This window comes from Piliocolobus tephrosceles, chromosome 4, assembly GCF_002776525.5.
Source record: "Piliocolobus tephrosceles isolate RC106 chromosome 4, ASM277652v3, whole genome shotgun sequence".
NCBI lineage: Eukaryota > Metazoa > Chordata > Mammalia > Primates > Cercopithecidae > Piliocolobus > Piliocolobus tephrosceles.
The window spans coordinates 10,458,482-10,480,466 of record NC_045437.1 but is presented as its reverse complement, the minus strand read 5'-3'; the positions used below and the strand labels follow the sequence as shown (position 1 = coordinate 10,480,466).

The 21,985-nt window shown below is 40.9% G+C and overlaps 1 protein-coding gene across 7 annotated transcripts in view; it reads left to right on the top strand.

Moving 5' to 3' along the window:
* Positions 1–21,985, top strand: part of CTNND2 (catenin delta 2) — a 933,747-nt gene that overhangs the window by 822,276 nt on the left and 89,486 nt on the right. For all 7 annotated transcript variants that reach the window (XM_026455692.1, XM_023218279.1, XM_023218276.2 and 4 more), the window contains one exon: positions 518–668. In XM_026455692.1, coding sequence (XP_026311477.1) covers positions 518–668 — 151 coding nt within the window. The remainder of the gene's footprint in view (positions 1–517; positions 669–21,985) is intronic.

The following is a 21,985-nucleotide window of genomic DNA, read 5'->3' as shown; positions in this document are numbered from 1 at the left end:
GGCCTATTTCTGACTAGTGGACTCTTTATTGTTCAGCAAACGACTTATTGACAGCACGTTCAGCAACTGACCTGTGTGCCCCATCTCCAGATTCAAAGCTGTCTTTAGAAATCACTCCCACACAACCCATTCTCATTTTCTACTTTTTCAGGGTTCTTGTTTTATTTCTCTGAATGTCACTGGCCACATCTGCTTGTCCCAAACCTCTGTATCTTGAAGCATCAAGCATACACATCACGCAAATGGCTTTCAACTTCAATTACTGAAAACAGTGTCACAAAAGAAACCTACTGTGGTTCACTGATTAACCTTGAAATCTTTGTCCCCAAGTTGAAGGCAAAAAATACAGTTAAAAAGTTTAAATGCATGTCTAACAGATTCAACCCATTCTACAATAGGTCTTGGTAATTCAACCTTTTTGGCTCCTGTAAGCATCCGTCTGAAAACGCAAATGTACTATTTGCATGTAAGGTTTTCTCCCTGTCTCTAACGCCCCTCGCCTTCCCTGTTTTTGCAGTGGTCAGTATATATCCGAGCCGCTGTCCGAAAAGAGAAAGGCCTGCCCATCCTCGTGGAGCTGCTCCGAATAGACAACGACCGCGTGGTGTGCGCGGTGGCCACGGCGCTGCGGAACATGGCCTTGGACGTCAGAAATAAGGAGCTCATCGGTATGTTCTCCCTGATTCACAGTGTCGAAAGTGTTAAGTGAAAATATTTTCTCTCGGGGTAGGTGTGGTTGAACCCGTATGCACAGCCTATGCTTATACAGAAGCTGTGCATTTCTTAGCAGCCTCATTGTTTCTGCTGTCCTAGTTTAAATCCACCGCACTGATTCATCTTTTAGAATTTAGAGGAAAATGTGATGCTTGTTGACATTTCTAATCCTTGCAAATTAAAAAGGACCTCAGTGCTCAGCCCTTGATACCGTTTTCTCAATCCTCTGAACCTCTGCCAGGCTGTTTGTTTGTTTCCCATGCAACGAACTGAGGAATTCTGATAGGATTACTTTTCTTCCCCTCTCTATTTTAAATTTATTTTGGATGAGACCATACTAGCCCGTTAATCCTATTCGTTTAAGAAATTATCTCTCTTTAATTTGGTATTCAAGAAATACAGAGGATCTTTTATTAACAAGGCACAAAAGAGGTAATACATTCACCTGTCGATTCAACAAAACTCATGGCCTGCTTTGTTCCAGGCCTGTTCTAGGCCCAGACGTTAAATCAATAAGCAAAACAGACAGGAAGCCCTGCCTGCCCTTGTGGAGTTTACATTCAAGAGAAGGAGATGTTCAGGAAGCAAACTAAGCAAATGAATCACACAGTGGAGCTGAGTAAAGGGTAATGAGTGAGATTGCAAATTTATTTTTAATTGACATGATATTCACATAACATATTGACCACTTTAAAGTCTACCATTTTAGTGGCATTTAGTATATTCATAATGTTGTACAATCACCACCTGTATCAAGTTTCAAAACATTTTCATCACCCCAAAGGCAAACCCTGTACCCATTAGCAATCACTCTCCATCCCCCTTCTCCAGCCCCTGGCAACCATCAATATTCTCTCTGTCTGTGGATTTTCTTATTCTGGGTATTTGGTATAAATAGAACATATGACCTTTGTGTCTGACTTTTTTCACTTAGCATAAGGATTGTGTTTCTTTAATGGTAAACTAGTTAAGTTATAATCATAGGCATTCATGGGCCACAAAGTGATACTATGAGGTACTGGCTGAGGCTCCCTAATCCAGAAGTCTAAAGTCTGAAATGCTGCAGAATCCATAATTTTTTGAGTGCCAACAATTTGCTCCAATGAGCATTTCCAATTTTGAATTTTTAGATCAGGGATATTCAACCAGTATTCTTAACTGGTGTGTATTCTGCAAATATTCCCAAGTCCGAAAACATCAGACATCTGAAAACACTTCTGGTTCTAAGCATTTTGGATAAGGGATCCTCAACCTGAATGCATACAATGCGAACTAATTAAATCAAGCTGGTTAACATATTCATCTCCTGAAATAATTATCTTTTCTTTGGTGAGAACATTTGAAAATTTACTCTTAACAATTTTGAAATATAAAATACATTAACTCTAGTCACCTTGTTGCATAATAAGTCTTGTATTTAAACGTATTCTTCTTAAGTGAAACTTTGCACCCTTCCACCAACATCTCCCCATTCCTCTTACCTTCAGTCTCTCAAAACCACCATTCTACCCTCTGCTTCTACAAAGCATTTGTGTGTGTGTGTGTGTGTGTGTGTGTGTGTGTGTGTGTGTGAGAGACAGGGTCTCACTGTGTTGCCCAGGCTGGAGTGCAGTGGCATAATCTTGACTTACTGCAACCTCCGCCTCCCAAGTTCAAACAATTCTCCTGCCTCAGCCTCTTGAGTAGCTGGGATTACAGGCACGTGCCACCATGCCCAACTAATTTGTGTATTTTTTAGTAGAGGCGGGGTCTCACCATGTTGGCCAGGATGGTCTCGAACTCCTGACCTCAGGTAATCCACCCACCTCGGCCTCCCAAAGTGCTGGAATTACAGGCATGAGCCATCAGCACCCAGCCTACGCTTCTATTAATTCCTTTGTTTTAGATTCTACATTTAAGTGAGATCATGTTGGATGTGTACATATGTAAGTGGCTCATTTCACTTAGCATAACGTCCTCCAGGTTCATCCATGTTGTTGTAAGGGACAGGATTCCCTTCCTTTCTATGGCTGAGTAGTATTCCCTTGTGTATATACCGTATTTTGTTTATTCATTTATCCATTCATGGACACTTAGGTTGCTTCTATACATAAACTATTGTGAATAATGCTGCAAAGAACATGAGAGCTATAAATGGTTCTGTGACATACTGATACCAGATCCTCTGGATATATACCCAGAAGTAGGATTACTGGATCACACAGTAATTCTGTATTTAGCTTTTTGTAGAACCTATATACAGTTTTCCTAATCAGTACAGTAATGGCTATACTAATTTACATTCCCACTAATAACATACAAGTGTTTCTCTTTCTCTTCATCCTCACCAACACTCGCTATCTTTTATCTTTTTTATAATAAACGTTGTGATAGGTGTGAGGTGATCGCTTATTGTGGTTTGAATTTGCATTGCTTAGTGATATTGAACCTTTCTTCATATATCTGCTAGCCATTTGTATTTCTTCTTTTGAGTAATGTCTATTCATATCCTTTGCCCATGTTTTAATCAGGTTATTTGTTTTCTTGCTGTTGAATTGTTTGAATTCTTTATATATGATCGATATCAACCCATAATTATATTTTTGGTTACTAATAATATTTTCTCCCAATCTGTAGGTTGTCTCTTCATTCTATTATTTTTTTCCTGTGCAGAAGCTTTTTAGTCTGATGTAATCCTATTTGTCTATCTTTTATTTTGTTGCATGAGCTTTTGGAGTCAAATCCAAAAACATTATTGCCCAGACCAATGTCATATAGTTTTCCCCTATGTTTTCTCCTAGAATTTTTATAGTTTAGGTCTTATGTTTAAGTCTTGAATCCATTTTTAGTTGATTTTTGTATGTAAAAGTCTAGTTTCATTCTTCCATATGTGGATATCCAGTTTAGGGTTGTGATTTTCAATGGGAGGTGAAGATAGGGGTGGTTGGGAAAGTAACACTAGAGACTCAAAGGAAGTGAGACAGGAAGCCATGCAGGTATTTGGAGGCGAAAGAATCCAAGTTAAAGGGGCAGCCTTTGCACACAGCCCCTGGAAAGGGAACTGGGAGCAGGCCAGTGGGCTCCAGGCCTTCAAGGGGCCTTGTGTACCTGGCAGGGTGAGTGGTAGGAACCAAGGTCAGAGAGGCCTTCTGATGCCTTCCTCTGTAGGTGGGAGGGTGCTAAGGCTAAGGCTGATTGATCTCCTGGAGAAAGATGAATCTACTGAAACCTCTCAGAGGATGACACAGTCCCCGCAGGCCATTGTTCTGGCTGGTAGGCATCTGGTATTAAGGATATGACTTATGTAGGGTCACTAGTCCAATGACAGCATGAAATCCAGCAGCCTGAATACAGGGAACAGGTGTCAGTAAGCAGCATCCAGAGGCTCAGCAGAAGGGAGCTGTACCAACCCCCGTGGCAAGGGTACAGGTGATCTTGGGAACTGGGAGAAATTAGGTGACAATAGACAGCTCAAGATTCCATTCCTGGGGCAACTGGAAGACCAAGTGTGGCTCCAAATTGCAGACAAAGTGTTTCTATAGTTACATGGTTGTTCTTCCCCTGTCCTAATTACAGAGAGTGGTATATTAAGCCTTTTATGACCTGGGAAGCAGCCACTTTTTCTCCTGCCATTTCACAATAGCCATCATATCCTCCAAGAATAACCATAGTATTTGCAGGTCTTCAGCCATTTATTTATTCACTGCAAGGCCAGACTGCAAATCGGTGTCTAATAGATTCACCATACTTGTAATACATTATACAGCAGGACATAAGCTTGCAACTTGCTATTTACACTTAGTTTGCATTGAATGTAAGTGTTATCTGTGAATTTTGTAGATTTGGTATATCTAAAGTAGGTCGTTAGCTCCAAAGGTCAAGGTACTCTTCCCATATACTTTTTTTTTTTTTTTCATCGCATAGTTGTTTCAGACAGGACAGCACTGGGATTCCCAATAAAGTCCTATCCCTTCTCAAAAAAATGGAGAAAAAATGCAATAGCTAATCAGTCTACTGCCTGGATACTAACTACTAGGTATTGTGTGTTTGTGTGTGTTTTTTTCTTTTGGTGGATTACAATATAACAAAATAGTGACCTATTGATTGGTTTGCCAGCTCCTAGGCATCTCTTCTTTCTCAAAAGCCAGTTATCTAGTCTCCTGTCAGAGACAGGAACATTTAGACCACCATACTGCCAGTGTTCAACTAAACCTTTACTGTCAGATGTCGCCAGACAGGAAATGAAGCCAGCCATTTAAAAGTAGAAGGGAAAATATCTAAGTCACAGGTTTATGAAATCAATACTTTTTTTTCTTGACTGAGAAGAGCAGAATTTAACAAGAACAACATTGGATTGTATGTAAGAGAGAGGAAATATGACTTTTACTAACTATTTTACCTAAATGCTGTACCCAAGTGGTTTTTGAAGGAAGATGGTATACAGAACCTCATACACAGAAGAAAGCTGCAGTGACTTTGAATGAAGAACAGTGAAAGGTTAATCTCGGACCCCCTCCCCTCTCCTGTGTGTCACCTCTCACAGAAGGCTAGGGTGACATCATATGGTTTCATGACATTGAAGATCATCTGTATTCTGGTTACTCCAAACAGGTATCTCCGGCATGAACCTCAGATCCTGTGTCCAATGTCTGTCTGCTCATCCTCTCCACTGGATGTCTTATGAGTGTCTTAAATATAGCATGTCCACAACCAAGGTCTCTCCCAGACCTGACCCTTCCAGTCTTCCCCCAGAAAATGACCAGTTATTCTTGCAGGGGCCCAGGACAGACACCTTGGCACCCTCTTTGACTCATGCAATCCACCTCATACCTAATCTGTCAACAAATCTGGTTGTCCTTCTGAATTTTCCCAGACTCTGACACTTCTCTTCATCTTCATTGCTTTCTCTGTGGTCCAAAACTCCCATCATCTCTCTCCTGGCTTATTCCTGTGCCCCCCCTTACCTAGTCTCCCTATGCTTCCTTCACCTTAGATGGTCTCCTATTGCAGTGGCAACCAGAATCATCCTGTTGAAACCTTAGTCAGAGCATGTTACTCCTCCACACCAAACCCTCCTCATCTCAGTGTAAAATCAAGTCTTTGCAGGGCAGGTATGGAAGCTCCCTATGACCTCTCCAACCCCACCTAGTCCTCTTAAAATCAATAAATTTTCTGTGGTCACTGGTTGACTGTGATTCCTGTATTACATGCTCTGAGATCCTGCCTCTGGGAATTCAAACTTGCTGCTTCATTTGCCTGGAGTCTCTTCCTCTTGGCGTTCATGCAGCTCAGTCCTCACTTCACTCACGTCTTTCCCAGAGAAGCTTTTCTGGCCACCATACATAAAATCTTACCCTCAGCTCCTTTCCCTGCTTAATTTTCTCCACAGCCCCAATTACCTTCTAATAAACGTATTACTTACTCATCTTGGTTTTTTTTCCATCCTTCCCCACTGTAAGGTAAGCCTGTTAAGAGCAGAGAGTTCTCTTGTTTCTTTGCTGGCATATCTCATGTGCCTAGAACAATGTCCAATCCATAGTAGGGACTTAATAAATATTTGCTGGAAGAAAAAGTGACTGAAACAAATATTTCCTGCCTGGTCATCATCTTAAAATGACCCCAAGTCAGCAAAACATTAAGGAAATTAAATAAAACATTAACTTTAAAAAAGGGGTTTTCTATTAAAAAAAAAAACAAGAATTAAACAGGCAGTTTGTTTTCTCCATAAATTTACTAGATGCTTGCAGACATTCAGGATTTCAGAAAGAATCCAGTTCTTTTCCATCATTGGTTCTGGATTTTCAGTTTAAAATAGAATTCTTCTTAGATCATTCTTTCAGTTAGAGGTTGGGGGAGACAGGCTACCACAGTTGCAACTAAGGAATCGTTCGTCTTTCTTAGACTCCATTATCAGGGAAACTCTAAATAGGCTATTGAACAATAATCATGCTATCCCATGAGGTCTAATGAGAATCATACAGTAGCACTAGCAGAATGTAACACGCTTTGCCTCTCCCTTGGCTTTCTATTTGGGCTATTTCCACAGTTATGTGTCTGTCTCTGGGAACCAGCGATAAGTACGCTGTAGATAGATCTTTGTGTTCTTCCTACTGGCATGGAATAGTAGCCAAGGTTAATGCGCATCCATACATTTCTTTGCAACCTTCAAAAAATGTTAATTATCCTTCTGAGTTTGGAAGGTTTAAAAAAGGAATGGTAATAATTAGCTTCAGTGAAAAGAACAAACAATATTGTATTGCTTCAACAAAAAGTTTAGCAAAATGCCACCCATTTCAGCACGTGGACAGTTCCTGATGTAGATGGCAGACCTTTATTTTAGACAAATCCCATCCTCTCTGCCAACAAACAAACTCAAAGAAACCAAACACTTAAAGCATACATGAGCCTGCATTTACTACCTGCCATCACCATTCAATGCCCACCTTGCAGTGGCCTTTCCTGATAAAGGCTACTCTCTGCACCCAGAGATGAAGTGGGCAGCACCTATTTGATAAGAAACATTCTCGCTTATTTTGGATTTCCATTGTGTGAATTTTATCCTCACATTGTCTCTTATGTTTTTTTGTGTATGCATGTCTTCCCCAAAGGAAACAATAAGCAGGCATCAGGTGATGTATTTATTTTTATGTCTGAGAGTGTCTAGCACTTTGCTATGCTCATAACAAGCACTCGGTGTGTAGTTGATGAATGAATTAACTGGTGGATAAATAACACAGTGTATTTATTCAAAGAGCAGATCTGGAGGAGGTCTGGGGAATCCAAATAGAGGAAGGGGTAGGGGGATGTCTGTGTCTGTCTCTTTCTGTGGTGTCCAGGGAACAGAGGAAAGAAATACAGCTTAGATGCTCTCTCAAATCCAGACTCTAATCAAACTCATTCTGCTGCCACTGTGGAAGAGGCTTGAAATTGGGAAGGAAATAGTAATGCTTTCTGTGTGCGATTCAATCACTGCCAAAGCTTCGTGTTGGCGGGGCCACTGCATCCCTGTGGGTACTGGCAGAGCTCGCAGAGCCCTTCCCCTGGCTGCCCTGGTGGTGGCGGCTTGCCACAGTTTCCAGCAGGCGAGCCAGGGCTGGGATGCTGCGAGCATCCTCCCAGCACCCTCCTGAGGCTGAAGAGAAGGGCCTGTCCTCTGTGTTGTGAGCCTGGCCCTTTCCCAGTTTGCCATCATCCTTTGGCCTCATCTTCCTGTGCTTTGCAGGACTGTTTCCCTACATTCTGCTCCCACTAGGATGGCTGCTTCACCACATTGGGGAGGATGTGTAAGCATCTTCCTTTGACTGACGCCCCCATATGTTCCTATTCTATAATCCACTTTTCACATTGGGCTTTCTTTTCACTTTACCAACTAGCAGAGCTTCTGTCCAGGCAATGCCCTCTCTCCCCATTCCAACCTCAAAAGGAGCACAAGACAGGATCTGACTTTCTCTGGAGTCAGAATAGGACCATTTCCTAGGGGGAATCTGCTGCTCCCCAAACACAGGCATCCACCAGGAGAGATGGAAGGGAAGGGCACTACACAGCGCCCCCCTGTGTAGCGAGCAGCACACAACTCATGATTTCCCACGTGAATGAAATGAGGAACAAAATAAGGGTAGTTTCTTGCCTGGGAGTTTATTATTTTTTAAGTAGTAAAAATCATTGCTATTCCTTTCCCCGACATGGGTCTTTAGATCATCCTTTTCTTTCATTCAGGGGGTTAAGGAGGTCAGGAGTGGGCAGGGGGAATTAGGGCCATCCTTTCAAGCTTCCTTTACTTGCCAAAATGTTTTAAATATTCAAATAAAAGATTTGATCTGCACATTGTAAAGACTGTTTCTGGACAAAGATTCCGGGTGATATTTAAAGGACAACATAAAAATGTTCTGTCTTTGAGTGAAAATAAAGACAGAATAAAGAAAATGGTGATACCCATAGAATTACAATACTCCTTCCTCCATGCCAGGTCTTTAGTAAGAAATGTGTTTTCCTTTAGAGAACTGGAGTGAGGGGTGGAGAGAACAGGGAAAATCTTCCTTGTATCAATACTGTCCTGAATGTTACATATAAAGCTTTATAACGATTTTCTTTTATTTAGTCATCTCGCAACGGAATCTGGGAATTCTAAAACTGGAAACACTGCTCTTCATCGAAGCTTTGAGATACCTTGTTAACCAAACCCTCGATGTGCAGAGCATGAGCTGGGGAATGAACAGATCCCGATAGCCATGTCTCCACTTCCATGACAAATGGTTACAAATGATACTCAGGACATCATTCCTCAAAGTCGGTCTAAATTCCACAATCTAGGATTGAAACGCACCTGAGTCAGTATCCTCTCCATGCTTAGAGTATCACATTGAACCCCCTTTGTCTGCTGGCAAAACTGAAAAACAGAGGGCTCTAAAAAACATTTAGACTCCTATCACTTAAAATAGTTACCCGTGTGTTTTATTATTTTGCATCTCATGCTAATGACTGGCACGTGACAAAATGCTCTGGGATATGGGCGCTCCATTCAGGGAAACAGACTCTTGAGGGTCACTGATCACCATAGGCACCTTCTTTACTTGTGTTCCTGACCTTGGATGAATCCCACCTCCGTCCAGGGAAAGATACAAGGCTGTGGAAACACCAGTGCAACCCAGGAAGGCAACATGCTGTTTTTAGTACTGGAAATATGTAAGTTCACTTTATTAAGTAGATATGAGGAAATTTTAGAGACACATCTTCTCTGCTTTTTGAACCCAGACAGATGCCGTTTTAATTAGAACACTTGCAATTTCAATTAGTATTTTAAAAAGAAACCTGATTTCTTAGGCAAGGTGATTTGTTGGAGCTCTCTCTGCTTCTCTGCTGGATTGTTTTAATAACTTGATTTCACAAGCCACATTTTAGGCAGAAGGCAAGCTCTGTACTTTGGCTCGAACATTGTATCTTCAGATTAGGTGCCTGTTGCAGCTCCCATCTCCTAAACCCCAGAACCTAATTTCACGAAGGCTGCCTCCCTTTTCGGTGAAGCCATGGGTTCTTTGTTAATTAACTGGGACACCTGTTAGGGAATTTTGGCAGCTGGGTCTGGAAGATAAGAATTCCTTAAAAAGGAACTTGTAAATAAATTGAAGAGCCAATAATTATTTTATTAAATAATAATTAATGATTTGTCCCTTGGATATACTCCATGTGGGAAAAAAGGCAAAATTGAAACATTTCCAGTTGATTCAAATTCAGGACTTCTGCCCAAAGGCTTAGAGACCTCAAAGAAAGAGAGCAAGAGAGGGAGAGCTGACCTAACTTTATCTGGACTGTTTAGGTATTCATTTTATGCCTGGCCAAACAGTTTCCGAAGAAAAGCTTTAGAGAACAGGATGCATGAGAAACGAAATGGCTCTCCTCAAATACCACAACCAAATCTTGAGAATATAAAAATAGAAAAGAGACTTTCGCAGTATAATGTTTTTGCATTGAATTCCCTTCTATGTGTGGACTGCTATCTTCTCTCCTTGTTGAAAACAAAAGTCTCAATCAGGTGGAAAGAAATTATTATTTTTACTCTTGAATACTAAAAAATCATGGATTAAAAAAGAGTTTAAAAGTTTAAAGATGAATTCTCTTTAACCCATCCTGGCTGATGTTTGATTATATTTGTTATTCTGGATCTCAAAAAATTACGGAGCAGACAAGGACGGCTGTAATTGGGTTTCAGCTAAAAGGAAGGCTCCAGGCTGGTGCCATCAATCAGATGGGCCAGTGGTGCTGCCCTGGGGGGCACATAAGGCAGAGGAGAAGGAGGCAGACAGCAGGGAGGAGACACCAGTCTAGCAGGAAGGGCACCGTAAGTCCCCCGGGCATACACCAGGGAACTAGGAAGGAGACGGAAGCCTGGAGATGCAGCCCCGCCAGTGTCTGGGCAGCCTGAGGCCGGATGAGGGATGCTGGTCTGTGACCTGGCACAAGCAGTAGGCACAGATTCTGCTCCCAAACTGATTGCCCAAAGAAGAAAAAAGCTCATGTTGTTCATCCTGCCAGACTCCAGTCAAAGGGACATTGAGTGAGAGAATCAAGCAATTCCCAACAGCTCCTCATGAAAATGTCCTGAAAGTTCATTCAAGAAAATTAGCTGAAATTCAGACATTGTTTCTCTCATAACCAGAAAGTTCATAGCAATGTACTGTCCATTTGGGAAGCTTGGTTTTTTTAAGTTAAAACAAAATTTTCCTATTCAATTTCTTGTATTATAATGTATTTAATCAATGTCAGGTAAAATGAATGGATTTGAAGCATAGGGTGGCTTATTTCCTAAGCATGTAATAGCCTTCAATCCCAAAGTGTATCTTTCTTATCATTTGATAGAGACAGCTGAACTGGAGGCAGTATAGCCTGGGCTGCTGCACGTATGTGTTAATGTGCAGTGTGTTACTTTTAATTAAAACTCACTAATACTGCAACATTAACATTAGAGGTTATTCAAAGCTCAAGACAGATCAAAAGATACAAATCTCTGTGGTCCTCACCTTGAGACTTGAACAGTCTCAATTTATTGGTCTAATTTATTGGTCAGAAAGGAAAGTTATAGTGATGGAATAGAAGCTGGTGGTATTACATTTTAATTGACTATTAACTCCACAGACTAATACCCCCAGTGTCTATGTGAGTGACCTTATTCCTCTTCAAATGTCAGAAACTCAGTAAGTTTAATTTTCAAGTCACCATCTCCTTTCTTCCTCAGATCCGAACACAAACCCCACTTTGTACTTGGCCTTCTTGTCTCAGTGATAGAAATGAACAGAAACTTTTATTGTCTTCTTTTCTTCCTTTTCTTTATCCCAAGTGAGTAAACCAAGTATAGTCTCTTATTGATACTTTGCCAAGGAGTTTCTTGAGTTCTCTTTACTACCCCTCTGCGTTTTACTTTTCAGTTTTAGCCCATAGCATGGCAAGCCCAGGACACATGCATAGCACCCTATGGGGGTTCCGGCCCTCCATCCCTTTTTACCCAGTCTGCACTCCCCTCTCCCACATCACTACTGCCACGCTTACCTTTGCAAAGTACTCCAATTACAGACTAGTCAGTGTTTCCTGATGTGAATGACACAAAATGAACTCTGCTGCCTCAATGTTTTTTCTTTTTTTAGAAAAAAATTTTTGAGACAGGGTCTCACTCTGTCACTCAAGTTCTGTCACTCAGGAGTACAGTAACGCAATCTCAGCTCACTGCAACCTCAGCCTCCAGGATTCAAACGATTTTCATGCCTCAGCCACCTGGGTATCTGGACCACCATGCCCGGCTAATTTTTGTATTCATGGTAGAGACAAGGTGTTGCCATGCTGGCCAGACTGGTCTTGAACTCCCAACCTTAAGCCATCTGCCCGCCTCAACCTCCCAAAGTGCTGGGATTACAGGTGTGAGCCACTGTGCCCAGCCCAGATTTTTTTCTTAATAAAAATTTTTATTGAGGCCCCCAAGAGCCTTTGTGCTTCTTAGTGCATTAGGTATGTCTCTCTTCCAAACTTGCTGGAACCTTTCAGCAGCATTTGGCACATTCACGTATTTTGGTTCCTAGGATAAAACTTTCCTAGTGTTCGTCCTACTCTTTTCCTTCTCCATTTTTCTCCCCTGTTTGCCCTTGTCTTCTCCACTTTATGTCACTGCTGTGTCCTGGATCTTTTTGTCCTCTCCCCCCTCCTCTCCCCTCCCTTCCCTTCCTCCTCCTTCCCCTCCCCTGCTCACTCCTCCTTTTCCCTCTCCGTATACACACTATATCTAAGACCTCTCCTCCATTTCATTTCAGGTGCTCTTCATTTCTTCCTGCAATCCAGGATAAACTTGTATAAATCTGATATAATTTCCCTTCTGCCTGAAGAAACCCATTCAGCACTTTTTATAGTGCAGGTCTGCTGAAGATAAATTCTCTCAGCTTTATGTCATTTTGAAAATGTCTTTAGTTGCCTCCATCCACAAAGGATATCTCTGCTTAGTAGAATTCTGAGAATATTTTTTTTTCAGCACTTCAAAGATATTATTCTATTGTCTTACGGTTTCCATAGCTTTTGATGAGAAGTCAGTTGTTACTGTTGTTTCCTGAGTATGTGTTTTTATACTACCTGCTTTTAAGATACTTGGTCATTATTGATTCTCATATTTCCTCTACCCCTATCTCACTTCCCTGTCTTTCTGGGAATTCAATTACATGTGTATTACGCTACATGATATTATCCTGCAGGTAGGTCTTAGAGCCTCAGCTTAAGATTTTTTTATTCTTCTTTTTCACTTTGTGCTTTAGTTTTGATAATTTCTAGTAATCCATCTTTAAACTCACTGGTCCTTCCATGTGCTATTTTCAATCCTTTATAAAGGCCATTATATAAATCCTTCCTGTCTGATACTGTATTTTCCCATTCTAGAATTTCAATTTGGTTATTTCTTATAGTTTCCATTTCTCTGCTGAATTTAACCAATTTTTTTCATGCATGTTGTCCATTATCTCACTAGATAATTTAACAAATATATCACAGATAAAGTCCTTATCTACATATTCTAACATCTATATTATTGTGGATTTGCCTATGATAAATTTAGTTTCTCTTAATTTTTGGTCATATTGTCTTACTTCTTTGCAAGTCTTGTGATTTGTTATTGTATGCCAGATGTTTTATGTTGAGAGATTTGAATAGACTGAGGTCAGTAATTCCTTCCTCCTAAAAAGCACCTCATTTCATCCATGGGTTTGCTAAGGTAGAGGGCTAAGTTAATCTAATGCATGCTTTAACTGTGTCTGGGTTTAATGAAACTCAGCCCAGTTGTAGCTTCAGTTAAATTCAGTTTACCACTGAGTTCAAATGTTTCAAGAGCATGATCAGTATTTAATCTACAATTAGGCTCAGAAGGTGAGCACCTACAGATTCCAAAGATTTCTATATACTTTGTGTACTACTGCCCAGTTATCAGTTTTCCGAGCCATATAAGATCTCTTTCACTGTCTCTCTCTCTCTCTTTGTTTCTCTCTCTCTCTGTCTCTCTCTCTCTCCTTTTTTTCCCCTCTCTGCTGTGAAGCTCAGCTGCCAGCTTTTTGGATCATTGCACTACCTATATTTTTCAGGCCTTGTATAATTTTACAATTTTATATCCACTGTCTCTATCTATCCTCAATATGTACCATTTCTGAGTTCACAGCCTCCTTTCCAATTGGACCCTCTCTCCTCTGTCCCGACTGATAACATTTTCATTGTAACTCACTAAGATGGCTCACAGCAGCCATTTCCCCACCCTGATGCCTCTTTCACCTCCTTTCCTATCTACTCCTAACCTGTCTTCCAAGACAAATTCAGGCACTACCCTTTTTACAAGCTTCTGTGAGTACCCTGGATTTATTTACTTTTGCCCTATTTACACATTTTTGTGTTAATCTGTATACCCCCCAAGTTTGGCACGTAAGGGATTTAAGGAATGCTGTGTACAACACTCATGTGAGTTCACGATGACTCACGTGAGTAGTGTCATCTCCTCATCTAACCTGATCACTCTTTAGGAATGAGAACAATACCTTTCTCGATTTTTACTTTTACTTTTTGTGCTTCTTTTGAAAGCCGCACTATGCCTAGCATTGTGTTAATGTTGTGATGAAGATCCTTGTTGCAGAGTTACTGTTCTGCTAGAATATGAGCTCTGTGGGAACACAGACAGCGTCTTCCTTCTTTGCTACTATAACCCCCAGAACGGATCTGTTCTGTCGTCTAGCAGATTCTTATTACGTTATGTTGGAATGCATAATAGGTCGAAGTCATAATATTGTGGTTTTATAAACCAAAATTTTTGTTGTCATACATAGATTTCCTAAGTAATTTAAATCAGTTTGCCATTATAACCTAGACCAGAGCATCTTTTATAACTGAGACCTACTTACCCTCACTCTCTTTCCCTAACTTGAACACACCACTACCACAAGCTTATAAAAACAGAATTACATGCTTTCTTTTTATTATGCAAACCAAAGCAGACAAAAAGTCCTTTTTAAAGACCACCATTCTTAAAGTTTGATGCACAGTGGAATCACCTGAGCCTGCCCCAGAGCCGCCTAGATATGAGTACTTGTTTTGAGGCTCCCTGAGGGATGCTGAAGTATAGCTGAGGTTGAGAACCACTGATCTGATTCTGTGAAACCCACCATGAGTAAAAATTGCCTGCTAATCTTTTGAAAAACTGTCTTCTTCCAGTTTTGAAATATTTTATAATTATTAAAGTTTAAACCTAAGAGTATTTTTCCTCTGAGATATGCCATTCTCTGATTAGAGAAGACAAAAAATTTGTTCCAGAAATTGCTGACCCAAACTTCCTCTTGATATTATTTGTGTAATAGGTAGTTGCTGCTAATGGAATAGCCAACTTCAGCCAACATTGCCACTAATGTCATTGATCCCTAGAGTGAAAATGCGGCTTAAATTGTTGCAAATACTGTATAGAGAGAGAGTAGGAATATCAAGTGGGTATTATTTTAATATAATCTTTCACGACACACACTTCGATGAAGATATCATGAGCCTCTTCAGTTCAGCAAAAGACTCTACCTTTCCACTTAATAAAGCCCCTTATATTTGAAGACCAATTTAATCAAGAGGATGGGTTTAAAGAGCTCCTTGAAAACAGTAAAATGCAAATATAACATTGACAATTGTATAGGGGTCTGGGAAGCTTCCAGGGACTCTCTCAGTTCTTCAAAGGGGACAGAGTTTCCTGCCCTACTCAAGGTGTGTAAATTCCTCACCATTCAGGATGCCTACATGTGACGAAGCTGATTAGACCACAGGGTTGGAGGTGCTGCTTCCCTCCCACCCCCCGACATCCCCCCACCACCTTTTCCCAGCTCCAGTCTTGGCTAACCTCTGGGACCTGAAAACCTGATCCTTCAGGCAGCATCCAAATATTCTGTCTTGCACTTTGGCCCATAGTTTCTTTGAAGCTGTGTCTCTGTTTAGTTGTGGGTTGAGTAAGAAAAGAATTTCTTCAGCATTTCAGTGAGCAAGCAAAGGAGAAGGAAAATAAACAGAAAATATGTAAATTAATACTTAGAGCTATAACCCTGCCTTGACCATTCTCCAAAAATGCTAGAGTATTACCACTGCATTTTGGTGAACTACTTTTCTTGAATTAAAGCTACATATCACTTCTTAAACGCTCTCCTCTGCTTATACTCTCCTCTACCGTATACCAATACCTGGATGATTTTTAAAATGTGTTCTCTTTGATATATAGAGGGGATGTGAGGCAGTGCTTGCTTTGAATTGCTTTTGAATCGCTTTTGAATCGTGGCAACAGGATTTTTCATAAGCTCTTCCCTCTTGTCCCTTCCCCAGGCCCTGACTGACAGCATGTGTTGTGTGCACAGTGACTCTGGGGTTGGTATATGGCTGCATCGGGTACTGGGAGGAGCCAATCAGTCCCCTTGAAGATCAAACCTTTGGTCTTGCTTTTTGGTCAGATTGCTAATCTGCTGAACTAAGGAAACATAGACAGTGGGAGACTCAAGGAGAAATTATGTGGTCTGCTCTGAATGTTCCTTAATTGAGCTGAGACCACATCCTGGCGTTAGCATCGCCTTCTTCTGTGACAGCTTGCTTAACCCATCAGAACACTATTGCAATTGTATTTCGCTCTCACTGAGTCTCACTGTTGGTTGGTCTTGGAGGTGTCTACGAAAAGAGTCAAACTCTGTAGAATATTTGAAGAGATTTATTCTGAGCCAAATATGAGTGACCATGGCCCGTGACACAGCCCTCAGGAGGTTTTCAGAATATGTGCCCAAAGTTGTCAGGGTGCAGTTGGTTTTATACAGTTCAGAGAGGCATGAGACATCAATCACATACATTGATTTGGTCCAGAAAAGTGCAACAGCTCGAAGTGCAGAGGTGGTGAGGTGGGGCGGGAGTGGGGGGCAAGGGGGGAGAGGAGGGAGTGAGGGGGGCTATAGGTAAATTTAAACATTTTCTGGTTGACAATTGATTGAGTTTGTCTAAAGACCTGGGATCAAAAGAAAGGAAATGTTCAGGTTAAGATAAAAGATTATGAAAGGCTGGGCGCGGTGGTACACGCCTGTAATCCCAGCACTTTGGGAGGCCAAAGTGGGTGGATAATGAGGTCAAGAGATTGAGATCAGCCTGGCCAACATGATGGAACCCTGTCTCTACTGAAAATACAAAAATTATCTGGGCATGGTGGCGTGCACCTGTAGTCCCAGCTACTTGGGAGGCTGAGGCAGGACAATCTCTTGAACCCAGGAAGTGGAGGTTGCAGTGAGCCGAGATCATGCCACTGCACTCCGGCCTGGTGACAGAGTGAGACCTCATCTAAAAATAAATAAATAAATAAATAAAAGAAGGTAAAAGATTGTGGAGACCAAGGTTCCTTTGAAGTCTTATAATGGCTGCCCTCAGAGACAATAGATGACAAATGTTTCCTATTCAGACCTTTAAAAAGTGCTAGACTCTCAGTTAATCTCTTCAGGATTGGGAGGGCCTGCAATAAAAAGTCTGGTTATGTTAGCAGAGATTCTTTACAGATGCAGATTTTCCCTCACGAAGGACAGCTCTGCAGGACCATTTCAAAATATGGCAAAATAAACATGTTTTGGGGTAAAATATTTTGACTTTCTTCTTTGTCACATAATGTTATGCCAGAGTCAAATTGGAAAGTAAATCACGATATATAGTGCTAAATAAACCCATCTGATGAGAATTTATGGTTTGTAGGGCGTGACTCCCCAAACCCCTCAGATAGGAATTTGGGCAAGATAAAAAAAATCAGAGCTTAGTCCTCAGCGGAAAGAGGTAACAGATAAAAAGAGATAGAGTGGGTGATGAATATTGGCATATTTTGGATATTGCCAAAATATTCCAAAATATTGGAATATTTCTTCTTGTTGAAGAAAGAGGAGTGTTTTTTTCTAAAGCATCTTCATAGGGGAAAACAGAGGAATTATGCAGTGAGCTTCTCTCTGTTAGGCAAAGGACTAGCACTTGCTAAAAGAATTTGAATGACAAAGTATCAGGGCTCCTCAGGATAAATATTTAAATTATACACATGTGTGTGACTGTGCTACTGGATCAAGAGGTAAAGTTCCATGAGCAACAAACAATACTGAGCATTCCATAACTAAGTACAATTTGCAAAAGAACTATCTTAAATAGGTGAGTGACCTCATACTTGTAATCATGACTGCATCCACAGTTATTAGGCACCCGTGGGAAAGGCCCAGGTGACTGAATCAGGTTATATCATCCTCCCAGCTTGGCTTAAGGTGGGACTTCTAGTAAAACCGAATTTTAGCTTCTCAGTTGTCTCCAAAGGCCACCTCCATCCCTCATGAACTCAAGGCAGAGATGGGATGGAAGATGTAGAAGTGTTTGAAATAAAAATGAAATGCAGGAAAACTGCAGCCTAGACAATAACTAGCAGTAACAAGAACAACCACAACCAGTCCTCCAACTAGTTAATCTGTAACCCACCGGCTGCTAGGTGGCTTGAAGGAAGCTGAGCAATCAGCTTGAACTGGGTGCAGAAAAAACAAGTCACCACTGTCTAAAATCCCAGTTAATCTAATGAGATGAGGAATCAGTCTAGACAGCATGATTGACAGGTACGCAGACTTTCCTATACATTTGTTTACTTTATGACTTGCCTTTAAGCATTCTGATGAACTTTTAGGAAAAATAACTGTATCTCCACTTTGTTTTGGCAAGAGAGAAAGGGATGAGATTAAATGGTAGAGCTGACGGGGCTGGTAGACCCAGGCATGGCGTAGGGGTTTAAACAGCTGTAGGCCAACCCTGGTTTTGTTTTCTGCAGAGTAGATGAGCAATCCTAAGTGACCCTTACTGCATGTGAAGGGTGGGGACAGTTACCGGAGAAGGAGGGGAGGGAGCACGTGGAATATTGTCTATCTCGAAGGCATGTCTTCTGCAGACTCCTCTCTTCTCATTCTTCCACTCTGAGCCCTGTTCTTCCTCCCGGATAGTGGGAATCAGCCTCTGATTGGTTATGAAGTCTCCAGATTTAGGACTTTTCACAGTCTGTACAATTGTTATCTAGTCTCTGCTCAGTTATCCGGTGACTAGATGCTAGTCTTTGCCTAGTTTTCGTTCTAAATTCCAAGACATGTGGGATTCCTTATTTTAAACACAGAAAAGAAGGAGCTTAAATATGTGCATAAAAATAGCCCCACAATTGGCTGAAACAGGCTGGTATCTTTACTTGGAGAAAAGAAATGGAAAGAAATGCAAGGGAACGCACCTTGCCTTCATCTTGACCTTCCTATAAATGCCTAAGAGGACTCCATTTCTTCCAGCCTTCCCCACCCCCAAGTTCCCTGAAGTTCTGAAGTCATCTTACCTGTTGCTGGCATCTCCTGGGTCTGGATGACCCACCCTGGTAATCTCCTTGAGAGAAGATGCCCTGTTCTTACGGAGGTTCCCTGTGCTTCCCCGGCGTGGCCTGACCACACACAGGCTGGAGGATGCCTATGTCAGTTTATTGATAGAATCAGTGATTGCAAATCATTAACAGAATGTTTAAGAGTAGGGGTGTGCAATTTATTTTTCCTTGTTAACCCCAATCCCCTCACATTTTTAGATTTAAATTGTTGCCAAGAATATAGTTTAGTTTCCTAGGTGGCATTTTAAAAATAAAACTGACACATCCATCTTTTAAATATGCCTTTAAAAATCTGGATACCACAGTGGTTTAGTACGCAACGTCATCTTCTTCAGCAATATGTGAGCAGATTATTTATCAACATTAGAAACGCTACATCATTCCTTTTCCTCCTTAAACATACAAGCTTTGTACATCCCCCAAAAGTTTTACCCTGATTAATGTATTTTATGCTTTAAAGTCTCTTATTGCTTATTCTCTTTGCTAACAAAATTTATACAAATGAAGATGTATTTTAAATATTTCTTATGGTATTGGGCTTTAAATTAAAACTTTCTTATAGATTATTACTGTAGTTATTAGCAGAATAAAATTGATCAAAATAATATGTCGTTTATCTTGATTGAAATTATTCAATATAAAATGTAAAATTGTATTGGAAATGTAGTCACCAGATGGATGAGCCTTTTTTCCCAATCCATTCATATATTTAAAAATAATATTACTTATTGCTTGATTGAACAAGATTCAGTCTCATTTTATTCTCTTTTTTTTTTTGTTTGTTTTTTATAGATTTAAATACTGAGAAACATTGCTCATATATATAAGGTAAAGAGAATAGACAGTCTTTCCTTATAGTAATGCTACTTGATTCTTTGAACTTCTTATGCATTGATGTTTAAAAATCTCATTGGGATCCATCATCAAGTTATTTTTAATGATCTATTAACTGTCAACTTCATTCAGTCTTCCTTCAATCTTGTGGAAGGTAAAGAACTAGAAACTGCCTCATTGAAGAAAATGATGAACTGTCCGTCATCATGGTTGTTCCTCTTCAACCCAGACACTGGCATTAAGCAATACCCTTGGCTTCATCTCAGAGAATGTTTGCCAATCTGCAGCAGGGAGAAAATTGACCTGGTGTTGTAAAACAAGAGAAGGGAACCTGTGAAAGAACATGCAATCACGTTTTTCAGGCAGATCAGTTTTGTTCAGAGTGCATAAGGAAGTCGAGAATCTGAAAATGGATTCCCTTAAAACCCCAAACCATGCATCCCCTTGGCAAGCCTTTTTGCGGCCATCAGGGCACACAGGGCTCCTTTTGGAGTCTGCCCCAGGGGAGCCTGCCCCCAGTGGAACTATAGCTATGACCTTGGCGTTGTTCCCACATAGTCAAGGGTTAACATTAGAAGAATGTGCTTCTCTGATGAATTAGCTCTGGCTTTCCCAAGTCATTTCCACAAATGCCATTTTTGAGCTGCAGTTCCCCAGAGGGAGCTTACACAAAGAGAAAAGCAGCCAACTGTGTGGTATGAAACACCAGGCAAGATTTAGGGTTGTGTTTTAAGCTAATTAAGACTACAGTAAGAATTTTATGCTAGATCATAATTTCTTATTTTCATATAGAGTATCATTATTGGGACAATGAGTACAGAATTTAAAAATTCCCAGGGACTAATTAAATATAAAGAAAATACATAGTTGGATATTTCAAGGGTTTAGTGTAATTTTATCCTTGTATACCAACTTCCAAGATGTGGAATTAATTTATCTCCTCTTTCATTCATTTGACCAATATTTATTGAGTGCCTACTGTGTACCAGTCACCGTACATCAAAGTTTCTGCTTTGCAGAGCTTACAGCCTAGTGGTGAAAACAGTCTCAAAAATAAGCAAACAGGCCCTGCACAGTGGCTCACACCTGTAATCCCAGCTCTTTGGGAGGCGGAGGCAGGCAGATCACCTGAGGTCAGGAGTTCAAGAGCAGCCTGCCCAACATGGTGAAACCCCATCTCTACTAAAAATACAAAAATTAGACGGGTGTAGTAGCAGGTGCCCGTAGTCCCAGCTACTCCAGAGGCTGAGGCAGGACAATTGCCCAGGAGGAGGAGGTTGCAGTGAGCCGAGATTGTACCACTGTACTCCAGTCTAGGTGACAAGAGTGAAACTTTGTCAAAAAAAAAAAAAAAAAAGAAAAGAAAACAATATCTACTTTCCACTTCAGACATGAATAAAATAGGGTAAGGGTTTAGAGAGTGACAAGGGGAAGGGAATGTTGAATGGAGTGGTCAGGAAAGAAGTCTATGAAGAGGTAAATCCTAAGAGACAGACAGGAGCCAGACTTACACCATCTGGGCAAGGGAGCAGCAAGAGCAAAACCCCTGGTGCAGGAGAGAGGTTGGCAGGTGGCAAAAATAGGAACAAGGTCAATGTTGTCGTAGCTGGTAAAGGAGGCAGGGAAAGGTCAGAGATACTGATGGTGAGTATGGGATCCCTTTCAGCCTAGATAAGGAATTTGGATTTTTCTCTGAGAGTTTTGGCTCGTGAAAGCATGATCAGATGAATATTACTAAAAGTCCTCTCTGGCTGCTGGTTGAACACTAGACAGTAGGCAAGATGGAAGAGCAGTGGAGAGCTTGGATTCAGGAGTCTAGGAAAGAGATCATGCTGTCCAGGACCAGAGCTGTAGCACAGGGATGGAAAAAGTATTTTGAAGGTGGAACCAGCAAGATTTGCTGATAGATGAAATACAGAATGCCTTAAGTGGGAAAAAAGACAGAGGAGGGGAGGGATGGTACATCACAACTTTGATTTTGGACTGAAAGTTTGAAACATCTGTGAGACATGAAAGGGGAGATGCCAAGTAGAA